At 44.3% G+C, this 24,086-nt stretch overlaps 1 protein-coding gene across 2 annotated transcripts in view; it reads right to left on the bottom strand.

Moving 5' to 3' along the window:
• LOC119178225 (coronin-7) overlaps window positions 1–24,086 on the bottom strand; it is a 231,415-nt gene that overhangs the window by 94,491 nt on the left and 112,838 nt on the right. For both annotated transcript variants that reach the window (XM_075882279.1, XM_037429422.2), the window contains exons 15-18: window positions 12,149–12,362; window positions 6,490–6,665; window positions 3,043–3,151; window positions 1,298–1,527 (exon numbers count right to left, since the gene is read on the bottom strand). In XM_075882279.1, coding sequence (XP_075738394.1) covers window positions 1,298–1,527; window positions 3,043–3,151; window positions 6,490–6,665; window positions 12,149–12,362 — 729 coding nt within the window. The remainder of the gene's footprint in view (window positions 1–1,297; window positions 1,528–3,042; window positions 3,152–6,489; window positions 6,666–12,148; window positions 12,363–24,086) is intronic.

Genomic DNA, 24,086 nt, shown 5'->3' with positions numbered 1-24,086 from the left:
ACTGCAAAGTGCCCACTACGACATAATCCTTCCTTATGTTAGGTAGTGAGGTACCTACAATGCGTCTGTTAGGCCACACATGCACTTTCACAGCTGCACACATTATGGATACTAATAATTCCTGTTTCCTTTGTACCTTGTGGGCTGAACGTTCATTGCACAATTCTCATGTATTAACGCTTGGAGTAATTCTACACTTCTGCAACGAGATATTACAATGCATACATGTCAATGGTGCTCCTCACACTATATAACATTCAAGTAGCTCCCCCCTCCAAAAGCGATTTCGTGTACAGGGCGCTTTGGTGTAAAACCTGCTTGCCATGAAGATGTCGATGGTTTGGTTCGCACACAATTTTTAAAATTAGTTCTTTATTTGCATCTATCTTAAATTTTTTCTCACGGCAGTGCTCATTCTTCGCTCACAATCGGCGACATTGACGACACCCAAATTTCAGTGAAACGATACTTTTAACACTATTTCGATAATGACAATCTTAAACTGGCCTTTAAAACAAAATTTGAGGTTATATAGTGTTTGTATATATGCCAATTCTTAAATTACGCATTTATAGGCAGTTATAGTCATTTAGGCACAAATGCCAGAAATAGGCCTTAATACGTACTATGAGAACACTATAAAGCACTTCTTGATATACAATTAATGCTCATATATGAAAGTGGAGCGCCAGGAACGCAAGGAGAAAATAGGCATTTGCCTAAAAGCTGGTCTCTAGAGATGTAACCTATGGTTGACTGTCGTTTGCACATTATCTGTGCCGATGACCTAGAATGCGGTCAAGACATCGGGCCATGTACGCCATCATCCTTATGATTGGGGCGGAAACGCCAGCATCGATGCCTAGTTGTGAGGTTATGTGGCCACAAATAAAAGATTGGGGGCTCTTTTTGGCACATCACGGCTGGTGTGGATGGTGACCTCCTAACGGGGTTCGACGAAAAGCAGCAACCGCAGGTCGTGTGCTGTGCATTCCTCATGGCGAGTCTAAGATTGACGACAACATCTTTGCGTTATCTTCTATTTGTTACGTTAATCCAGTGTATTGAAATATTGTATAGAGTTGTTTAGTATGTCAATAGAGAAATTTTTTCCCCGGCTGGCGATATCGCCGTTTGCAGAAGTAGTACACAATGTTTTGGATTGCCCGATCGTGTGAGTCTCCATTTGTTCCGGGAGCGGCGTTCTCATTTCGAGATTCGCACAACATTCTGATACCTGTAATTCAAGAATAAAATGTTTCCCATTACATGTCTCTTCAAATGAGATGCAAAGCACCTGGTCAGTATGTCCTTGAAGGCGAATCTTGCACTGGTGAGTCTCCATGTCCCAGATGATCACAGTCAGGTCATGGGATCCAGAGGCCAGAACACCGGCAGCCTTCGGATGGAATTTCACAAAGTGGACTTTTTCAGTGTGGCCCTTCAGCTCAAAGTCTGGGTCTGTCAGGCTTTCATGCAAGCCACCCTCGGGAACAGTCCACACGCGAATGCGGCCATCATCGCATGCTGCACAGAATTGAAGCACGCCATCAGCTGTGTGTCTGGTTAGCACTTATGCTTCCTATTATCAAATGTGGTATAAGTTTAGCATATCTACATTTATCTCGAAATAATTATGCACGATATGAAACGCAGATGTGCGTAGGGCAAAAGCCTCATGAAATGAAAAAATTAACAGCCGGCGTAGTCAACATCAAAATGCATGGCACATAAATTATCGAAAAAAGACAATAATTTGATAATAATGACTACAAAACGACTATAGACATCAACCACGGCATTAACAAAGTTGAAAATAAAATCAGCCCACGATCATGATGCAGACAAAAAAGGACACCACTACAATCCTGAGTGAATAACTTCTATTGGACAGCAATCACATATTCATATGGTCATGCCACATGACTTCACATGGCACTGCCGGGGTTCGTACATGTTTCCAAATTCAAAGATATTCAAAAACTTTCCAGGACAGGTTAGCACGAAATGTTCTTTCCTTAACATTTTTTAAATTGACTCACTTTTATTGCACTTATATAGTACATGCGTACTGATATTATAACAAACATGTCTAGTCTGCACTTTAGCTCACGTTAGCTTCACTAGCTTCACCGTTTGCACAATAGGAAAGGAGCCAGCACCGAAGAGCATTACCACTCACTCACTTCGTTCACACGTTGTTTAACGCAGTAAAGCTACTCCCCATGCAGTTTTGGAAAACGAAACGATATTTATTCACGCCAAATTACTGTTTCGAAAAGGGGGAGTTCGTCAGGTCAACGCCAATCTATACCTGCAAAGTGCAAGAATTCTGAATCTTGGCGATTCCCGCAACGGGAAGGGAGGTGTCATGCCAATTCGCTCTCCCCCCTTTCTTTTTAGACAAAAGGAAAACCATAGGGGGAAAAAAAAAACATGAAGTGGAGGGCTCAGTAAATATTGGGGTTGGGCAGTCCCATACCAACTAGGAGGAGCTGAACACCCAAGGGTAGGGTTTCCCCAACGACAGTAACAGGTCTCAAATGGGGGCGAACATACTTGTGTCTCTCAAAATTTCGCGTCATAAAAAGAACTAGCGAAATCTATTTCTGTCGAAAGAACTCGCGTATGTCTTACCGGGACACACGTGAACGGACGGGACGAAGCTACGCTGAAAGGCAAACTCCGGCGACTTTTCGAGGTCAATGGATCTCAACGAAATTTACTGGGTACACTCATTCGCAAGAGAGCCTACAGAGCAACTACACACACACGAGCTAAGGAAAGCAGTGGCAGCTTTGAAGAAGACAAGTTCACCTGTAGAAATGTCAGTTTCAGCAACACCCCCGTGCTACTATTTTTCATGCAGAGTAAAGAACAGCACTAAAAACGAGAGACAGGAGGGAGGAGCAACATGGTACTTCTCCCTTTTGTCTCTCTTTTTTGTGCTTTTATTATTTTTGATTTCTTCGAGCTTCCAGTTCCCCCTTATGCGTCAGTTCCTCTCCTCTTGTGTTGAATAAACAAATCTGAGGAGCTCACCTATGACAATGCGCCTGTTGTCAAAGGGGTCCCAGGCAAAGTCCATGATGCTGGTCCCACAGATGAGGCTGGGAACAACTCCAGATTGTAGACGGCCTCTCTTGGACAGCTGGATTCACCACAAAACAAGGTTACTACAGCACTACCACTGTGAGCAAGATACAAATTAAGGTAATCGGCTGCTTACTCTAGTGACTGGCACAGCAAATGCACATGTGTGAGGTGGCATTTGTAAGAGCAAAAGCACAACTTTTTCGAATCAAGTACAGTTGCATACAACAAAAATACCTGGTTGATATCAGCACAATTGACATCACATCTACACAACTGTGTGCAGCGACAATGGGGCAGCAAAGGGTTTCCTACAGATTTAAATGATCGGTTAGCAACTATAAAACAAACTACTTTTTTTTTTGCATACTTGCCGACACCAAATGAGTTAATAGCACCATCACATAAAGTCGGCCCAATTGCCACAATATGCATGCACCAACCAATTTTTCAAATCAAATTTTAAAATCCGCAACTAATTGTTTAAACAACATGAAAGGAGCTGCATGAGGCTCCAATGCAATGTTTACATGTCAATATGTAACTTGTGCATATGATCATAAGTCAGGAAACTCTCAAGTGGACTGATTCTGATTGAGCCCTCAAATATAAGTGTGAGTGAGTTAGTGTGAGTACTAATATAATAGTTTCAATTCGAGTGTGTCTAGTTGAGAAACATTTCAGCGAGTCTGAGTTTGATTACGTCGTGTAAGGAAAATTTTAGTGAATGAGTTAAAGTGAGCCCTAGGTGCAACATGCATTCTCTGAGTGAGTCTAAGCGAGCTTTACTTTTTTTTGCCGACCTGTGCTCATGTCTACTAAAATTCAGCATTATTTTCAGCCTTATGTTGGCTCGCACTTACACCACGTGCTATGGTGCACAACTGTTCGCACACAAGCTCAACATTAATTGATCAAAGATGCAAGTTATAATATAGGGGCACCTGGACTTCATCCCTCCCTCCTTTAACTCAGCAAGCTCTTTCATGGTCATGTACTCCTGTTGGTGTTCTTTAAAACCAAAGGAAAATTTTTCCTTTGGTTTCTTCAACAGAAACTTTCAACAGAAAATATACAAAAGTGGATTGCACCATTGTTCATCATTATATCCATTAGAATGCAATAAAAAGCATCATAATAAGTGGACTCTACTGTACTTATTTCCTTTAACATGTACAAGTCTGGTATGGCAGCCTCTTTATGGTCCAAGTTTTCTGTAAGCAGATTCTTCTATCACAGGCTCTGGGAGTGGCAGCTCAAGCAGTCGTGTGGCCAGGGTACGTGCATCTTCGTATGCCTGGTATTGCGACGCAACATGGGTGTTCTTCACCATTAGGGACAGTGAGCAGAGTCAGCCACCTCGCAGAGCTGATATCTTTGATGCCAATTCTGGGTGCTGGTTGGTTCCCAGCTCTTGTCAAGCGACTAGTTAAGCCTAAGGCGTTAGTGAGTTGCAGGTGGGACACAACCAGATGTCACACTTTGCTTCCCTCATTCCATCTTGCCTTACACAAATTAAAAAAAAGCAACTTTTGTTCCCTTGAACTTGGCGTCTTAGTTGCCAGTGATATACTTGATAGAGCCATACTGGCCATCATACTATGCGGGAGATGCACCCGTGGCTCCCTTCCCTTAGTACTACTACGCGATTCTGTTGAGAGTGTTGTGACAGTAAGCAGCTGCCCTAAAACCGAGGCCCCCGTGGATTCTGCTGGCAACCCTCGACCAGAAGATGCATCGACATAAGTGACACTCTTGCACCGATTCCCACGTTGCCTTAGCTCGTCCATGCCTGGGTCATATTGTCGAGCTCCCAGACAAGTCGCCCGTGCAGCAGTGTCGACTAAAAGTGGGATCAGGATGCATAAACAATGTGTAGAAATTTATGTCGCAGATTGCTTTCTTTTCATAGAGACCTCCTCCCCCATCACCATTAATGTTTTTTTATTATTTTCGCTAGAATGTTGATTTAAGAAGGGCAGTACGTGGAGGTGCTGTACCTCCTGCAAAGTAACTTTGACTTCGTAGCACCTGTGCGCCTTAGTTTTGCCACTGAGAGAAAGATGGCGCTTTGCTTGCACAGTGGCACGAGTGCAGCATAAGAAATGGGGGTTGACAAGAGTTGCAATGTGAGCTTGTTCACAATTCACCTCAAAAGCTTTGATGTAATGCAAAACGACACCCAAACACAAGAAGGCACATACGGACACCACGCAGGCACCGCAGTGAACGGATGCGTCTCTTGTGGGAGGCTCATAGGAACAATATCATGGCTTGCTCTGGCGGGCTACCAAGGTGAGCTAATCGTTGGCAATGCCACATTCACACTACAATGATGTGTTATGCTGTTCATGTATTGATGTTACATTTCATTATTTATTACGTTACTTGCCATTTCTAAGATTTGGCTGGTGAGCTAGTTGTTACGTAAGAGCGTGTAATAGCAAGGGCTTCTTGAAAGCGCTTGCGTCGGATGGAAGTAAGAGAGATGGGAGACGAGCGTTGCACAAACAACACGCACTTTATAACCCAAAAGATAAAAGGCAAAAATTGAAAGCGAGAATGAAACAAACACTCGCGGACAAAAAATTACCCCAATAACAATACAAGCAAAGTAGTCTGCAAACCAGTTTAAATCCATTCTTAGCCTGTTCCTGATTCAATATAGCGCCACCACAATCGAATGCTCTTACCATTCACTTCAGTTTCTCTTCAATGCTGTGTTGAGGTTTGTCATTTACGTCGTTGATTCTCTCCTCAACCTCTTTGCTGTCACCGTCGATTGGCGCAGCCAAACGAGCCGCTTGTCGTCGTCGCCGCCGGCTTCCCAAACTTTGTCTTCTTCGGCCTCACTAGGCTAGGCTTGGGCTCGCCATGGACTCTCTTGATGCAAAAGCTGTTTTGCAGACTGGTGTGGGCTGTCGCCATCGTGCCGTGAAGTGGGAGAGCTGCAAGTCGACCAGGAACTGCTGGGCAAGGGTGCGGCAAGTCCGGGCAGCCTTACTCTGAACCTTCGAGGTCGACAGCCACACGCCGGGCCTCTCACGCCGACATCCTCAGAACCGGGCAGTCGTACTGCTCCTGTCGCGGTAGCAACGCTGGTTCTCAACGTCCTCGCAGCTCGGCGTGCCAACACACAGTGTCGGCTCATTCTCTGGGATTTTTCCCTCGGCCCGGGTCGGGTGCCATGAGTCTTTCTCTACGTCTACGTGGCTGCTACGAGTGCTCTCGGGAGACTTTTTCTCTCGCATCGTCGCAGCGCTTCCACGTTCGGCACGCACCCTGTGCCTCTCCTTTACTCATGACAGCCATGTGTTCATTGCACGACAGGTTCCCCTATGAGCACAGCTCATTACGAAACCCTACTGATGAAACAGTGCTTGAGTAAACTCTCACCTCTAGGATTGCCAGATGGCCACCCGAGATGGCCAAGGGCAGGGCAAGGCGCTCGATGTTGGCGCGGAAGCCTTCACTCTCGCCAGGCAGTGTTTTGCACATGGGTGGCAGGTTGGTGATCTGAGTGTCCCGGCTGCCCACAGAACCATTCAGGTGCCGGTACTTGGATACTCGCACTGCGCAATGTAGCACATCTCAGTGACAGCACCAATTAAATACCTACAGTAAACTTAGACACCAAGAACATAAACAGGACATGCATTCACTCCTTTCTGTGATACACATAAATCCACTTTTTCAAAATGTATGTTCAACGTGTACATTCTTTGACTTACATAACCACATTATCAAGCACTTTCCATATAATACACTTTCAGTTCATACAAGCTTCACTAGCAAAATCCTGACCCCTCCCCCCCCCCCTTTTTTTTATCTAAGATTGCTTCCAAAAATTGCGAAGCTATCTCGTCCTTCTTTCATCTCAGGATCCAAGATATTTATCTCTGAGAAAAAAATCCACAAACAGGGGTGATGCTGAAGCCGATGTTTCGACAAGCAAACTTGTATACTTCAAAAATGTTGCAGCCTTGAAGAAACGTCCACTTTGTAAAGAAATTAAATTGATGCAATGGCTACCCTATCTTCTTCCTTTTGATAGAACACCATAATCCCCATGATGCCCTAGATAAGTGTGGTGTAGTGGTTGCGTTTTGGGAACCGGTTCTTTTGCCCCCAGGGGGCTACAAATATTCAAAATTTAACATATTTTTTTAATGCTCTTTGCTATTTGATATTATTCCCACTAGAATTTTTGATATTCAAACTATTAGAACTTCCCAAAGACAAATACAATTAACGTTCGAGTGACCCCTTCAATTTTAATATGCTTTGCCCCATCACATCTTCGTATTGCAGCAAAGCTGCCTTCCAGGCTCTGCTACAGTCTCAAATGTATTGACTCGAGAAAATGCTGGTTCCAACATGAAGATGATAAATTTGGCAGAGGTGGGGGCTCAATTAATGCTGTTTTGCAACTGAAATTTCAGCAGGAAGACAAAAAAATCCGACACTGAAAATTTTTACCACCTAGAACTTCAGATGACCTTAGTTATTCACGTCTACAAGGCATATTTGGAACTATGGACTTGAATAGAGCCCACTCCTCTCTTCCTCATCAGTTGGGCTTCCACAAAAGCTGTAAAAAAAGAAGATGCTGAGGTAATCCCACGTATAGTGTTGTTGGCATTACTTCGATGGCACCAAATCATGTACATAAGTACAATTCGGCCTCCTATTGCCTTATTCTTCAGAAGACAATTATGAAACACCACCTTGTCAGCGCTTCATCAACCTAATAAAAAGAATTATTTTCATACCTTCCAACCTAGGAGCATGACAAATTTGGGAGACCACTGCAGGGGGGATATATACATCGGGAATCGGGACCGAGACATTTGTGACCCGCTGTCGTTTCCATCCAATGCGATGGCGAAAGCCCACCGTTTCAGAGTGTATACGTATTCGAAATCTTAGCCACTTCCCAGACGATGGCAGCTGTCCTCGTACGTCCGAACTCGTACCGTTTCACATCCTCACACTTCAGGAGCATTTTCCGAAACAACGGTCCTGCGTGATCATGAGCGCTTAGCGGCAAGTCGTTTTCCACAAGAAATCCCGTGAACAGTCATTCTGCACAAATCACACTGCCTGCTTAGCTCTTTTAAAAGAAACTCTTAATATTTTCGAGCCCTTCCGCAGACTGACCGTACTTCTCATGCTTCTGTCAAGCATTGTGCACCTTCATTTAGGCCTTGCCACTGCGCGAAACGCTTATATTAAAGGTGCACATAGTACAGAATCCGTATTTTTCTTTTCATCTTTCTGCCAAGTCACACAGCACGAAAACCCTAGTCTAGAAACATTTGCAAGTACTTTTTTTGCTTTTGACACCGCCATTGACCTTCCGACTGAACTCGGAGAAACAATCAACTAACACAACCGGTTAGTGCCCAGGCAATTGCCGTAAGCCTAGTGTGCGAAATGCAGGAGCCAAGATGGACAGATGCAGAAATAGTAAAATTTCCCTCGCCAAGAAGTTTAGAGGCATGTGTTCGTCAACCGCATCGAAATTGTCGCAGCAAGAAAGGCTGATGTACACGTGTGATTAGAAGACGAAAACTATGTAGTGGTAGCAACAGCTCAAGAGAATCGACACAGCACTCATACAATCGAGAGATTAAGTCAGGATTCAGGAGAGTTGGCAGGTATGCACTTTCATGTTGCGATCTAGTAAGAATATGTTTAGGAATCTTTTCAACTTTTTCTTCTGCAATTTTGCTTTAAAGCAGTCCAAAATATTCTAGAAATATTCGAGAAATATACAAAAAAAAAGAAACATGGCTTATCCCTCTATCTAGAAAATGGTATAACATTAGATGATTGATTGATTGATATGCTGGGTTTAACGTCCCAAAACCACCATATGATTAAGAGAGATGCCGTTGTGGAGGGCTCTGGAAGTTTAGACTACCTGGGGTTCTTTACCGTGCACCCAAATCTGAGCACACAGGCCTACAGATTTTGGCCTCCATCGAAAATGCAGCCGAGATTCGATCTGGTGACCTGCGGATCAGCAGCAGATATAACGTGAAAGTGGAACATGTCTTCACAGAGGCAGTTGAGCATTTATTGTGCATAGCATTTATTGTGCATTTATTGTGCATTTATTGCACCTTGTGCAGCTAAGAACTTGTATCAAGCAGCTCAAGCAGAAAGCACGTATAAAATAAGGGTACACAGGATGAGCGCGGACTTACAACTGTCACAGCTCGACTTAAAGTGCGCTGCTCAAACACAAAGAAAGACACACGGAATGAATGCACAAGTATACACAGGACGAGTGTGAACAGCTTCCACAATTCTTACTTCTTCGTTTGTGAGCAGCGTGCTCCTTACATTAATGCGACAGCGGCAGAGAGTGAAGTGACCTTCGTGCTGTCCCGAATCACTGTAACTTCGAAGCAACCTTTCAGAAAAAGCACAAGATGTACAAAGGACCCAATTCATGAGATAAGCACACGCGCACTAGCAGCCACCAGGTGTGCATGCAATGCAACATGCGATGCGACAATCTTCCGAACATGCTCAATGTGAACCCTTTGCAGGGGTGCAACAGCTGAAATACAATTTGGAGCAATTTTTAGAGCACTAAAATCCGAATTTAGAGCAGGTTGCAGAGAAAAAATCCATACATTTTTTTATTATGAAATACCAAATTTGGAGCAGTATAAATAAGAAGGCTTACATTTTGAAAGGATATCTGTAAATCATTCAACATCTACTAAATCGTGCAGTGTGAACATGAGCACTGATACTTTATGAAAGTACTATTTTGAACCACCCCACTGAGCAAACACTTATGAGGTCTATATTAGCTTTTGCAGAGCCTGTAAAACTAATTGACAGACTCAGCGAATTGAAATATGGATCTGCCAAGCTTGCAATCCCTTGAAGTTCGGAAGATTCATAAAGCCAAGAAGTAGGGGAGGCGAAAAAAAAATACACTGGCGCACAATTTAGTTTTTTTTTTAGGGAAGCAGAAATGTCATACACTGCTCCATATGATTGCCAATAGCTTATTTAGAAGTCGGTTACTATACTGGTACTCAGAATTATGCGGTGCACATAACGCATGAGTAACCCAGGAAAATGTGCTGTGTCCCGTGTATAGCGCTAACAGCCGCTTCCAAATCTCGATATGCTTTTTCGCTGAGCATCACTGTATGGCGGCAAAGGTGGCTTAAGCAGCATTCTTTGCACGGGCTAAAAATAAAGCCAAGAAATCTAACCGCCACACCTCACCCCCCCTCCATTTTTACCTTTTTCGAGCTGTGATGAGATCACAACTCAAGTCGCGCACGGTGCCGTAATTGTCCGCTGCCGCCATTGTCCGTAAGCACTATCACACGAAACAAACAAAAAAAAGCTCGGTAAGTGAAAAACAAAGGCCACAGTGGCGCTCGAACCCGGAGCCGTCGCGCACAAGCCCAGTATTCTACCACTGAGCCACGCTGGTGCTTGGGACTTATTCGCAAACTTGCCTTAGGCGGGCTTGACGTCGGGCAAGGAATCTTGTTAATATGAGTAATAAAGTGTTTTGTTACATAAAAGGAACCACCAGGCATCACACAATGCGAATAGCGTAACAAGTGGGTCGTACAACGCTCCAACCCATTACAAAAGCTTGTTCTTGATCACCTATTGACTATGGCACCTACCCACTTCAGGCATAATTCCTCATCATCTGTAGCCACTGCACGAACAATTGGCACAACATTCCTTGCCAATGTTTAGCGGATACCACGCTTCTCGGAATGACGAAGGATAGCATAGCGAATGCCAGCCCAGAAATTATTATTATTAATTCCCCAGTGAGCACCCAGAAAATGTGCTTGCATCAGTTACCCAATGAGTGGTTGGAAAAGGCTCTGAAAGGCCGCTCTTCTAGCTTTGGCTGAGACTGTGCTGTGCCTTTCGCGCAGGCCTGCTGTTTTTTTATTCTTTAACCAGGGGGTTAGGTGCCGCTTCGGCTACCTTGCAAAGCGCGATCTTCAAGGTGAAGTAACAACGGTGCGCGCCCGTTGGCCCGGAGACGGTACCGGATATCTATCGCCAGGACAGTGGCCAGGACGACGCAACTTCAAAACAAAACAAAAAAAAAGTTTTATGTGGCACTGCTAAGGCAATCGTCGTGGTCGCTGGCAATGCCGACATTCGCAGCATGTCAAGCTAGTTTGCGCAAGGAAAACATGGCATATACTTTAAGCTTCAGTTCCAAACAAGCCATAGCCGCATTTTCAAGCAAAGAAATTAACATTTCCCGCGAAGCACTGGTGGCTACAGCAATTCATTTTTGTCTTGAAGTTCCATCGCCCTGCCGACAGGTATCCGTTGTGGTCAACGGACCGATGAGCGCGCAGCATTGTTGCTTTATCTGGTTATATTTATATAAGTATATTCTAGGCACTATAGTTTGGGTCTGTGTGTTTTGACTGATAGAACAAACTGCAGGTGGCCGATGTGGCCTGCATTTCTCAACGAAATCGCTGCACCTGAGAAAATTTTGAGGCTGGCTGGGCATTTTGACACAGTGTGGCTCAATTTCAGCGAATTTCATGGTTCTGGCACAGAACAGCACAATAATCAAAAATTGTATGAAATTTGCGCAATTGGCGCAGCTGCTGCACCCCTGACTTCGTGCCATCTCGCTACTGATGACGAAAACGTGCAGAAGTTGCTGAGCTCACATGACCACCAACGATATGTCTGGTATATAGACAGCTCGCTATTAGCAAGATAGACAACATAAGTTATCTGGCCTAATGGTTTTGCACCGCGTGCTGCACAGCGAGAGGTCGTAGGTTCAACACCCAGTGACAAACTTTTTTTTTTTTTTTGCAATCTATTAGTACGTATTTTACGCCGTATCTGTGACGGAAATACATCAGCAGAGTCGTGGTGGACCTCGACATAAGACACTTTTAGTGTTAAAATATCCGATTCGATTCGCACTCACACATCACATGAATTCACTTCACACACGAAATTTTGCTAGTCACAATGCTCTAATAGCTTCTGAAGACTGATGGAGAGGACTTGCCTTTGAAGCCACGTCCCTCGTTGCGTGATGGCTGTCGGCGAGCGCTCCTGGGGGCTGCAGAGGGTCCTGTACTGGAGGCCATAGTTGAGCGAGTTTGAGGCATTGTTTTATGCAGGAATGCGGGAGTGTCCCCGTTGAGGCCGTTAGTGCTGGCTGAGGTGTCTTCCCAACGGTTCACTTTGGTTCGTGGAGCCGGCTTGGGAGCTGGAATCGGCTGCACACATGCATTGGCACCAAACAAACATCTTGCGGACCTCCTGTGATATCCCCATGAACCATGTCATATCAGCCTATGCAAATATTTGTGGAGATTACAGGACAATTTCATGCTTCAATTGTAAATTTTAAGCTGTTCAGCTGCTGTATTTGCATTATTTCCAACAGCATACATTAGACGCCCCACTGGAGGCCACACTTCAGATATTGTAGCACATGCCTCAAGGACCATAGGTTTCTCATAAAGAGTGCGACAGCTTTGCCCTCCCGATATTAGGATACTAGTTCATGAGATGTTTGTTAGAAGCAAACCTTGACTTTTTTTGCCCATTGAGAGTCCGCACCGACATGATCTAATTAGTTTTCTTGAGTCGGCTAAAAATTATGCTTCCTGGTTCACATCATCTCAATGCAATAAATGTGTAAGTCACAGGCATATTAAATCTTCCCTAGAACTAACCCCCTTAGCCGTTTAGCAGTCAATAATGGCAAGCAAGGTATGAGAGTTGTTGATTGATTAGTGGAGTTTATTGACGCAAGAGCCAGATATGGCCAAAGAGCGCCAAAGTGATGATAATTAACTGTGCAATGTGCAGTGTGGATAAAACAGATGTGACGTGGCTGTAAATGGGCCTAAAAACAGTCGCTGTAGGTGCGTAAAAATATAAATATAGTAAAATTATGGCAATGACAAATGTGTGCTATGGAGACATAAAATGCTTTAAAAGTGATACGTATATGAAATAAAAACTTGGCGTGGAGCACCAGTGCCTCAGCAGAGCCCTTAAAACAAAAGCATGGAGGCCTGGGCTCATTGAAAGCTGCTATCACAGCGGCATCCTCTGAACCCCCTGAACAGAGGATGCGCTATGAACTTGTTGCGCTAAAAACATTCAATACTACATCCTTTGAAAAGCTTAGAACTGATTTTAAATCAAAAAGCGGCTCTTCGCCGAGAAACATATTCAGATGTAAAGGAAGATGATAGCGGTATGCTAAACAAAAATATTTCTTTTTCAGCTTCCCGACACTCCAGGAGGACGTAGAGGACGGTTAGCCTCTCGCCACATCTAGCACAAGTAGGAGGTTCATCGCCAGTCAGCAGAAAGCTATGGGTAACATAAGTGTATCCTATTCTGAGGCGACAGAATAGGACATCAGTTCGCCATGTTCTCGTAGCGGAGGGCCAGTAACCTAACTGGGGCCTAATCAAGTGAAGCTTATTATTTATTTCTGTGTCCCACAAGAGTTGCCAGTGGCTTTGCAGTTTCTTACGTAGGAAGGGTTTTAGGTCTGTTGCTGGGACAGTAGCGGTAGGATTAATAGCGCGCAATATAATTGATGTGGTCATTTGGTCAGCGAACACATTGCCCTCGATACTTCTATGGCCAGGTACCCAGCAAATAGTAGTAACATGCTGGTTGGACATATACGCAGTACACAGGACGGAATACAACTCAATTATTACCGGATTTCTGAATCTAAAAAGTGATCTTAATGCATTTATGATGCTTAATGAGTTTGTAAATATAATCGATTTTTGTATGTTTGATTTCCGTATATGCTTCACAGCCGACAATAGAGCATAACCCTCAGCCGTAAATATACTTCCGGGTGCAGTACACCGGATTCCGAGAAGGATGGTCCGACGGCTGCATAAGCCACCCCTGCATGCGACTTAGAAGCGTCGGTATAAAACTCTACGCAAGAGTAGTTGGACTGGAGTTGTCGGAAATGCATTTTAATATGTGCTTCTGGTGCGTGTTTAGTGATCTCGACAAATGAGGTGTAACAATGTATAAGCTGCCACTGCCACGGCGGTAAAAGTTTCGCTGTGGGCGTAGGACAAAGTTCTAGCAGTGGAACACCTATTTCTTCACTTAAGTTTCTCACACGCAAAGAGAACAGCTTTCTCACTGTGGGTCGATTATGGAAGAGGGCGGCAGCGGTCATATCGTTTATAGTTAAATAAGAAGGATGCTTGATGTTTGCGCATACCTTCATAAAATATGTGAAACTGCTATAGGATCGCTGCAGGTGAAGTGATCACTGATTCGATTCTACATAGAGGCTCTGGATAGGACTTGTCCTGAAAGCACCGGTTGCAAGTCGGATACCCAGATGGTGAACGGGGTCTAGGATTTTTATTGCACTTGGCGTTGCGGAATGATAAATTATAGAGGCATAATCAAGGCGCGACCCAACAAGGCTTTTGTAAAACTTCAAGAGGCACTTTCGATCACTACCCCATGTTGTACGTGATAGGAGTTTTAGGACGTTCATCGCTTTTAAACATTTCATTTTGGCATATTTAATATGGGGAATAAACGTCAGCTTAGAATCTAAAGTGGTTCCCAGGAATTTATGCTCGCTGCTCACAGAGAGTTGGTCTCCCGTGATTGCAACGTGATTGCAACATTTGGTAGTGGCATTACCCCTCGTTTGTTGGAAAAAAGTACGCAAGTACATTTCTTGGTGTTTATTTTAAAACCATTCTCATCCGCCCATTTAGAGAATTTATTCATTCCAAGCTGCACTTGTCGTTCGCAGACAGACATATTGCATGATTTGAAACTCATCTGCACATCAACATACACGGAATAAAACATCGCGCTTGGAATGACTGACTACAGGGAGTTCATTTTTACAAAAAAGAGTGTGCAACTAAGCAAGCCCCCTTGCGGAACACCAGTCTCTTGGGTAAATGATCTAGAGAGAGCGTTTCCCACTTTTACGCGAAAGGTTCGGTTAGACAGATAACTTTTGTGTTTAGCATGTTCCCATGGATGCCCATGGCGGCAAGATCGCGTAGAATCCCGAATCGCCATGTGGTATCGTACGCCTTCTCCAAGTCTAGGAATACCGAAAGTACAAACTGCTTATGAATAAATGCATCTCTGATGTATGTCTTTATGCGAACAAGGTGGTCTATTGTCGACCTCCCCTCTCTGAAACCACACTGAAGAGGGTCTAGTATACTGTTACTTTCTAGAAAGTGGATTAAGCGCCGGTTTATAATTTTCTCATATAGTTTGCATAGACAGCTTGTTAGCGCTTTTGGCCTGTAGCTGGCGGCCAAGGACGGGTCTTTGCCTTGTTTAGGTACCGGGATGACTATAGCTTCTTTTCATGACAATGGAATATACCCAGCTGCCCACATGATATTGAAGAGGGTTAAGAGTGTTTTTAGTGCTTCGGGGTGAAGGTACTTGACCATTTTTTACGTTATACGATTGACACCTGGCGCCGAGTTGTTGCAGCATGCAAGAGATGCCTTAAGTTCAGCTAATGTAAATGGGCAGTTGTAAGTCTCACTGGATGAACGTTTACATTTAAAGGGCTGCATTCTTCACGTTCTTTGAATTTTAAGACCGTTTCTGTGTAGTTTGATGCACTTGAGACATATTAAAAGTGTTCGCCTAGGCAGTCCGCCTGCTCCTCCAGGCTCTCACCTCGGCTATTTACCAAGGGTAGGGGGTGCGACTCCCAACCCATTAACTTGTTTACCCTATTCCGAACCTTTGTTTCGTCAATATAAGAATAAATACCAGAGCTATACCTATTGCAACTTTCTTTCTTTGCAAGATGACGCGTTCTTCTGGCTTGTGACTTCACCTGTTTGAAATTGACGAGGTTTTCAGCCGTTGGGTATTTTCAAAGTAATCTCCAAGCTTTATTTTGACTACTGCGTGCTTTCCAACAATCGTCGTTCCACTATGGAATGCGACGCTTATTAGTCATTCCGTTAGTTTGCTTAATATATTTGACTGCAGCGTCAATAATAAAACTTGTTAGGTATGCCACAGCATCGTCTATATTAAAATCAGCACAATGTCATCTCCATCTAAAAATGTGTTTTCTCGGAACAGTTCCCAGTTGGCTGACTTGGTGTTCCAACGAGGAAAGTTAGGCGAGCATGTTTCTTTAGTTAGCTTCAACATTATCGAGAAGTGGTCACTCCCAAAGGGGTTCTTGAGAACAGACCACTTCAGATATGAAATTAGTGTACTCGAGACAATACTCAGGTCTATAGAAGAGTATGTGTTGTGCGTAGTGCTATAATATGTTGATTCTTTTTTGTTAAGTAAACATGCACCTGACGAAAACAAAAAGTGTTCTATTAGGCGTCCTCGTGCATCCAAACGGGAGTCCCCCCATAGGGGATAATGTGCATTTATATCACCAACGACTACATATGGCGGAGGAAGTTCATCAATGAAGCTTTGAAGTTGTGTCTTCAAAAGTTGATAGCACGGAGGAATGTAAATAGTGTTAGTTGCTTCCCGAACAGCACTGCTCGGACAGCAACTGCCTCAAGAGAAGTTTGGAGGTTTAATTGCTTACAGGCAACATTTTTATCAACTACTACAGCGACACCGCCCGACGAGGCGGCAGCGTCGTCACGGTCTTTGCGGAAGATGGCATATTGCTTTAGAAAGTTTGTTTGTGTGGACTTGAGATGTGTTTCCTGAACACACAGCACCTTTGGAGTATGTTTATTAAGGAGTTCTCTAATATCATCAAGGTTATGGAGAAGCCCTCTCACATTCCACTGTAAAATCTGTGTGTCCATTTTAGATGTGTTTTGTGCTGTGTGCTCAAAAATGGAAAATTAGCTCATGGACCCTTTCCAGGGGCCGTGACACAAGATTTTTCTTTTTTGGATCGGTCGACTGAGTCGCGCCGATCCTTAGGCGCTTGCTGCGCCCTCACGCTCGGTGTTGTGTCCATTGCCTCTTGCGAGGCACTGGACATGTGCTCTTGCGAGCGCTGCATTTGTTTTGAGGGCCTCACCTCAAAAGACGAGGCCTTCGCGGCCCCCAGCCCGGAGGTTGGTGGGTCCTTCTTGGATGGCGAAGCAGCACTGGCCGCAACCGCCGAGGGGACGGATGGTGTCACCGCCGGCTCACTACGCGTGTGCCAGACAGCCACCGGAGGCCGTCGTGGCGCTGCCCCCTGACGTGCCACTTCGGCAAAGCTGGTTTTTGGTAGGTAGGACACCTGCCTTCGTGCCTCCTTAAAGGAAATGTTTTGTTTTACTTTAATTGTGACAATTTCCTTTTCTTTTTTCCAGCATGGGCATGACCGTGAGTATGCAGCATGCTCCCCATTACAGTTCGCACAGTGAAGAGAGTTTTCACAGGCTTCAGATGTGTGTTCTTCAGCACTGCATTTGGCGCAAGTTAGGCGGCCTCGGCAGTTCTGTGAACTGTGGCCAAACCGCTGGCATTTGAAACTTCGGAAATGGTTTGGTATATATGGCCTCACTCGAAGCCTGATGTACCCAGCCTCAACGGAGTTTGGCAGTACACTTGAATTGAAAGTATCAGGTGCTTAGTCTGGACTTCTATGCCATCACGCCTCATCCTAATTCGTTTCACGTTGATGACATTCTGTTCACTGAAACCCTCCAGGAGTTCAGCCTCCGTCAGCCTTAACAGGTCATCATCTGAAACAACGCCACGGGTGGTGTTCATGGTTCGGTGTGGGGTTACTATTAATTTGGTATCTCCAAATTTCACTAGATTAGACAGTTTTTCATATTGTTTCTGGTCGCGGAGCTCTAACAGGAGGTCACCACTTGCTATTCTCAATGCTTCATATCCTGGGCCTAAGATTGCAGGGTCTGAAAGCACAGGCCCTGCAGACGCCAGCTGTACACCACCACTATAACCGAATATGCTGTATCCAAGGTAGGATAGCCACACAGGGTTAACCCTTGCCGACAGGAAACATGGAAGTCAATGAAAGAGAGTAGAGGACAGGAAAGATTTAAAGTAAGAGAAAAGACGAAGATGTGAGGGGGAGACAGGAAAAGGCGACTGCCAATTCCCCCCAGGCGGGTCAATACGGGGGTGCCATCTACGTGAAGCCGGGGCCAAAGGGGTGTGTTGCCTCTGCCGGGGGGGCTTTAAAGGTCCAATCACCCAGTGTCAGCTCAACCCCCAGGATCCCCTTTTCCCCGGACATGGCAAAGCCACGCATGGCTAGGCGTGGGAGGGAGCCCAAACCCGCCCGTTAGCTCTGGTCCGTGGTGTCGCTACACACCAAACGCCTGCTTTCACAGGCGCCCCTGCGGGGATGAGAGTTGTTATATGTGGCAACTGCAATATAAAATTTTAAAAAAAAGTGGCCGAAAAGTAGATTTGCCGAAGACATGGACCAAAGCTGTGACATTTGAATGAAATGTCTGACACTCTACTAACTTAGCTACAGTGATGATTATCCCCCATCCACTTTATGTTGCTTATAGGTGCATCTACAGCTGCGAGTGTTATTAGCGCCTTTAGTAGCCATGACGTTGAATGTACAAAGCTTATTTGGGCTGCTAGCATCACGAAGCATGTAAGTTGTTATGTATGAGAGTTGTTATATGTGGCAACTGCGACATTAAAATAAAAAAAAGTAGGCAAAAAGTAGATTTGCCAAAGACATGGACGAAAGCTGTGACATTCGAATGAAATGTGATACTCTACTAACTTAGCTACAGTGGCGATTATCCCCCGTCCACTTTATGGTGCTCATATGTGCATCTACAGCTGTGAGCGTTATTAGTGCGGTCAGTACGCATGACATTGAGTGTAGAACGCTTTTTTGGCCTGCTAGCATCATGAAGCATGTAATCTTTTGTACGAGTTGACAGTGGATCAATAACCGCATGCTTGGTCTCTGCCAGTGGCAAGTCATTTTTTTGTCCAGTTTTCTTTCTTCACATTTATACTGTCACAAGCAAAAAAAGGACCTCTGGCACAGGCGCCAAAACGACACCAAATGGATGAAAACGACAATGTTGTAGTGAGGCAGAGTCTGAGCTGCCCCGTTTTCCTGAATTCGCGTTGTAGCATTAACTCGACCAGCTTAAAAAGGCCCTGCAATACTTTTAGAGCACGGCCAGAAAATGCTGCCGATTGGTAGTATAAGCTCCCGAGAACACGCAAGACGAATGTTATAGCATAGCACGCAGCCTCGAATTCACAATAAATTATCAAAGTCAGCTAAAAATTGCTTTCTCTTCCTTTGACAAATGACGGAAAACGGTTAAAAATCACTCGTAGATTACTCATCTATCAGCCATTGGCTGATTTGAACATGGTGCACTTGGTTGTTACAGAGATCGCCACAAGAAGTTGTCCCTTGTCCACGTGTGCGCGCACGATCGCACTGAAAAAGTTGCATATTCAAATAAAAAAAAAGAAAAAAGTGCTCAAGGTCATGAGGAGCGCATGACGTTTTTTTGTTTGCCCCTCCCTGCTTAGCTTCCAGGGCCTTCGCCGGGACGAGAGAAGACAGAATGCGATTGCAGAGAGTACGCTCGCACTGGACGAATTCTTAAAATTTTTGCGGCATTTAATTTGCAAGTTAATACGCTTTCGCAGTGAATTAATCCTATGGTTACTCAAAAAAGTGTTTCAGGGCTCCTTTAAGGGAACAGGGTAAGCCCTATACCCGCCATATATTTTGGGTAAGGTTCATGCATCTTTTTCTCCTTAACTATAACAGTTTGAGTAATTATTTTACTATAATTATGATCGTAAGCCCTTCTTTTTAATGACAAAAATTTAGTGCTGGAAATTGTAACATTATATTTTTGCTATTTTTTTTTACTTTGGATAACTAATTAACACTAGGCAATAGGTATTAGATGTCGTGTTGAAGAAAAACACTTCCTCACACAATAATAATTCTGCTTTGGCATATTGCCTATTATGTTATTTAAATGCTGGCTCAAATTTATGACTCTAGATTATTTGGCTGCTGAGATAAAGGAACATAAGTACAAAAAAAGCATGTTTTGAGATAATTGCACCTAAAGTTTAGAATAAGCATTATTTCATAAGTATAACGACATAACAGCAAATCAACGGGCCTGTTCAATAGGCACCATCCAGATACTCATCACCGATATAAATTCATCTTTTTGTGTGGAAACGTCTTGCCTGGGGGAGCCTTCTTCGTCACCTGCTGTGGAGCCCTATCAGTAAAGTACTGTCGATGCATTTCAAGAATGCGTAGGCCCTGCACTGTGCAGTGCTCTGGTGAAATTCCAAAGGATTTCAGCACATTGACATGGGCTATATTGCCATTATTAAAAGTGAGCACAGCATCAAGAGTGCATATTTTCAGTGTTTGTTGTCTGAGGAAAACGTTTTTCGAAGCGAGCACCCACGTGACAATTCAAAGACTCGTTAGGGTTTTGAGGTTTCCTACAGAGGCATTTAGCAAGAAATATTTGATGAGCTCATTACGGATAACTTGGCTCAACAGCCTCAATACCAGATGCTGAAAGGTGTTCTTTATGAATGAACAAATGGTTCGCCATTCAACTGGGCTTCATTGAATTTACACCAAGTTTCAGCGTCCTTCTGGCACAGGCCGTAGAATGAATTGGTATCCTTTGATGCCATGTGAAAATATCTGGCCGAACAGCTTTTCGCATGTTCTTTAAATCTGGCTGTATCTTTTTTAATGGCCAAACGATAATAGTTTTGGTGCTTGCCAATTATGACACCCCTAAGACGTCCCCCACCAGATATAATTTCCTAACAGAAATCTTGATGCCTCTGCTTTCTTTCATTTTCGCAGTTCTGGGCGCACTCTTTTTTGAATGAGCCTAATGCACTCCAGGTTGTAAAAGTGTAACCTCTCCATATGGCTATATTGCTTGAACGAGTGTCTCCTGGGCTGCTCAAGAGTTGTATCCTACCATACATTGACGACCCCAGTCCTTTTCCTAAGCGGCCTTACCATGTGTCTCACTTAGAGTGCCAAACTATATAGGAGGAGGTAGAGAAAATGCTAAACAAAAACATCCTAAAGACTTTCTCAAGTATTTGGGCATCACCTGTCGTGCTTGTTAAAACGAAGGACAACTGCTGGAGGTTTTTTGTCGACTATCGCTACCTCAATCAAATCACCAAGAAGGATGTCTATCCTCTACCTCGTATTAATGTCATCAACTGCCTCCATGGTGCAGTGTATTTCTCTTCGGTTGACCTCTCATCTCGATACTAGCAAATTTTTGTCTATGACTGCGACTGCAAAAAGGAAATATTCATCACACCTGACAGCATTTATTAATTTAAATTCCCGCCTTTTTGGTTGCACGATGCACTTGCAACTTTTGAATGCATGATATACTTTCTCCTCCGCCGTTTTAAATGGTATACAGTGCAGTCCACTTATAACGATATCGAGAAAACCTAAAAATATGATCGTTATAACCGGTGATCGTTATATCTGGACTGCCGCCAAAAAATCGTCGCCGGACGTACCTTTTGTAGCTCCAGGCTTCATTTCGCTATTTTCACCAATTAATAAATATTGTAGATAGTAGGATGTCAAAAACACGACTTTATTTCTTACTCCGAAGAACGCATCACGGGTTCGCTGAGGAAGAGAGACTGACCGACGGCGGGGTGGGAGCAGTGGGAGGAAGAAAGCACAGCCAGAGGTACACAGCCGGAATGCCAACGAGGCCCCGCCCCGATGCCGCCGCGCCGCTTTGCTTTTCGCTTTTTTTATTTTCTCTCTCTTATCGCTTTCGTTCGGCAAGCTACGAGTAGCTTGCCGGCTTGCCGTTGTAGAAGGCGGGGAGCCGCATAGCGCGACGCTTTGCTTTTCGCATTTTTTTTTTTTAAATTCTCTCAGCCTCTCCGCGGTCGACGCGCGGCGAGGCGCAAAACGTGACACAGCTGGCGCCATCTGTAGCGCGTCGCGCCAACTCGCGATGCTCTCCTCGGCTTTCTGAACGGCCGGGACGCGCTGCCGGCGCTGTGCTGCAGTGGCGGCAAATACGTACTCGCCTACGCTAACTTTTCGTCTTGTCTCGGCATAGTTCGTTTCAGAGGAATTTATCAATCTAAATGTTACGATTATTCTGAATGAAACATGCCGTCCACGGCAAACTTTTCATCGTTGTATCCGATATGCGGTGGATAACATATCGTTATATATGGTTTTTTTCCCCATAGCCCCAATGCATAAAATGAGACTGCTAAGTCGACCCATCGTTATAACCGATATATCGTTATATGTGGTATCGTTATAAGTGGACTGCACTGTACGTGTCTATGCTATTTGGACAATGTGATTGTTTTCTCACCTACCTTTGAAAGCCATCTTCCATGCCTGTCGGCCATTATTGATTTTTTTTGTGGTGGCCTCCAGCTTAACGAGTGGAAGTGCATTTTTGGACGCCGTCAGATTACTTGGCCACCCTTGTTGACGCTGCTGGTATTAACCAGACCCTGACAATGTCCGTACTGCCCCAGTCCCACGTGTACAGCTTTCTGAGGGTCTGCTCATATTTTCCGCTGTTTTGTCATCCACTTCGTGGAAATCGTTAGGGACCTCACGAATCTCCTCAAAAAGAACATTTTTTTTCTGGGATGAAGACTAAAAACATTCTTTTGCATCCATGATTTCCGCTTCCACGTCACCACCTGTGTAGGCTCAGTTTAACCCCTGCTCAAATGGAGCATTGAACCAATGCAAGAAGCCATGGCACTGATTGATTTATATGTGCGGATTAACATCCCAAAACCACTATATGATTATGAGAGACGCCGTAGGGGAGGGCTCCAGAAATTTCAACACCTGGGGTTTTTTAATGTGCACCCAAATCTGAGCACACGGGACTACAACATTCTGCCTCCATCGGAAATGCAGCCGCCGCAGCCGGGATTTGATCCAGCGACCTGCGGATCAGCAGCCGAGTACCTTAGCCACTAGACGTTCCAACCACTTACGTTCCATCCACCACTCCATACGCTCAAGATACCATCACCCGTGCTCTCATTGCACGTACAGTAGCCCGCACTCAGTTCTCATCGTCCCAGACTGGACAAAAGTCGCTCTATGACTGTCAACATAGAGATGCAGTTTTTCCTTCAGGCTCTCTTATGCTACTGAGGCTCTTATCCCATTGTGTAAACCTCTCCGAGAAACTTTTATTATCATATGTTGGGCCCTAGCGAGTTCTCGATCAGGTGACAGCTGTCCCCCTATGAAATTTCCCCAACTATGAAATCGACCGTTACATCCAGAACTGACACTGTGCATTATTTCTCACCCGGAGCCCCACAAAAGTGACATGAGTTTCTAACCATAACAAACACCGCGACGGTGCTGTGCCGGCCGAGGTAATGTCACGGGTATAGAAAGGTACCTTTGGCATGGGCGCCTAAATGACACCAAATGATTGAAGACGACGTTGTGGGGCTGAGTCGGAGCTTTTTGTTGTCTTGCGATCCTGTGCACTGTGTGCAGTGTCAACTGAATCACCATTAACTGAATATACACTTTGCATAACCATATCCCGGTTAGTAGAAATAACAACATCCATACTTTCTTTGGCCTTATAGTCTGTTAGTTCTTTATTAAACGTCACTTAAAAAAAAAAAAAGAAAACTAGTCCTTAAAATTCCCTCTTTGTCATGCATAGCGAGGGTCACTTTATGGCATACGGGACGCCTTCAGGTAGTATGCATCCATATGTCAATGCCTGTGTTGTGCGGTCTTCTCACACTGTCTAGTTGCTGTGATGTTGAAAAAGGCATGTACAATGCCTGCTAACAAACCCATATAACCACAGTTCTCAGAATACTATTTTATAGTAGTGAAATGTATAAAATATGTGTAAAGTATGTCACCACTGTGTATATGTGTATGCTACTGATGTGTAAATCTATATACAGTGAAACCTCGTTAATATGTACCTGCC

This window comes from Rhipicephalus microplus, chromosome 2, assembly GCF_043290135.1.
Source record: "Rhipicephalus microplus isolate Deutch F79 chromosome 2, USDA_Rmic, whole genome shotgun sequence".
In the NCBI taxonomy this organism is placed as follows: Eukaryota; Metazoa; Arthropoda; class Arachnida; order Ixodida; family Ixodidae; genus Rhipicephalus; species Rhipicephalus microplus.
This window is presented reverse-complemented; position numbering and strand designations above follow the sequence as displayed.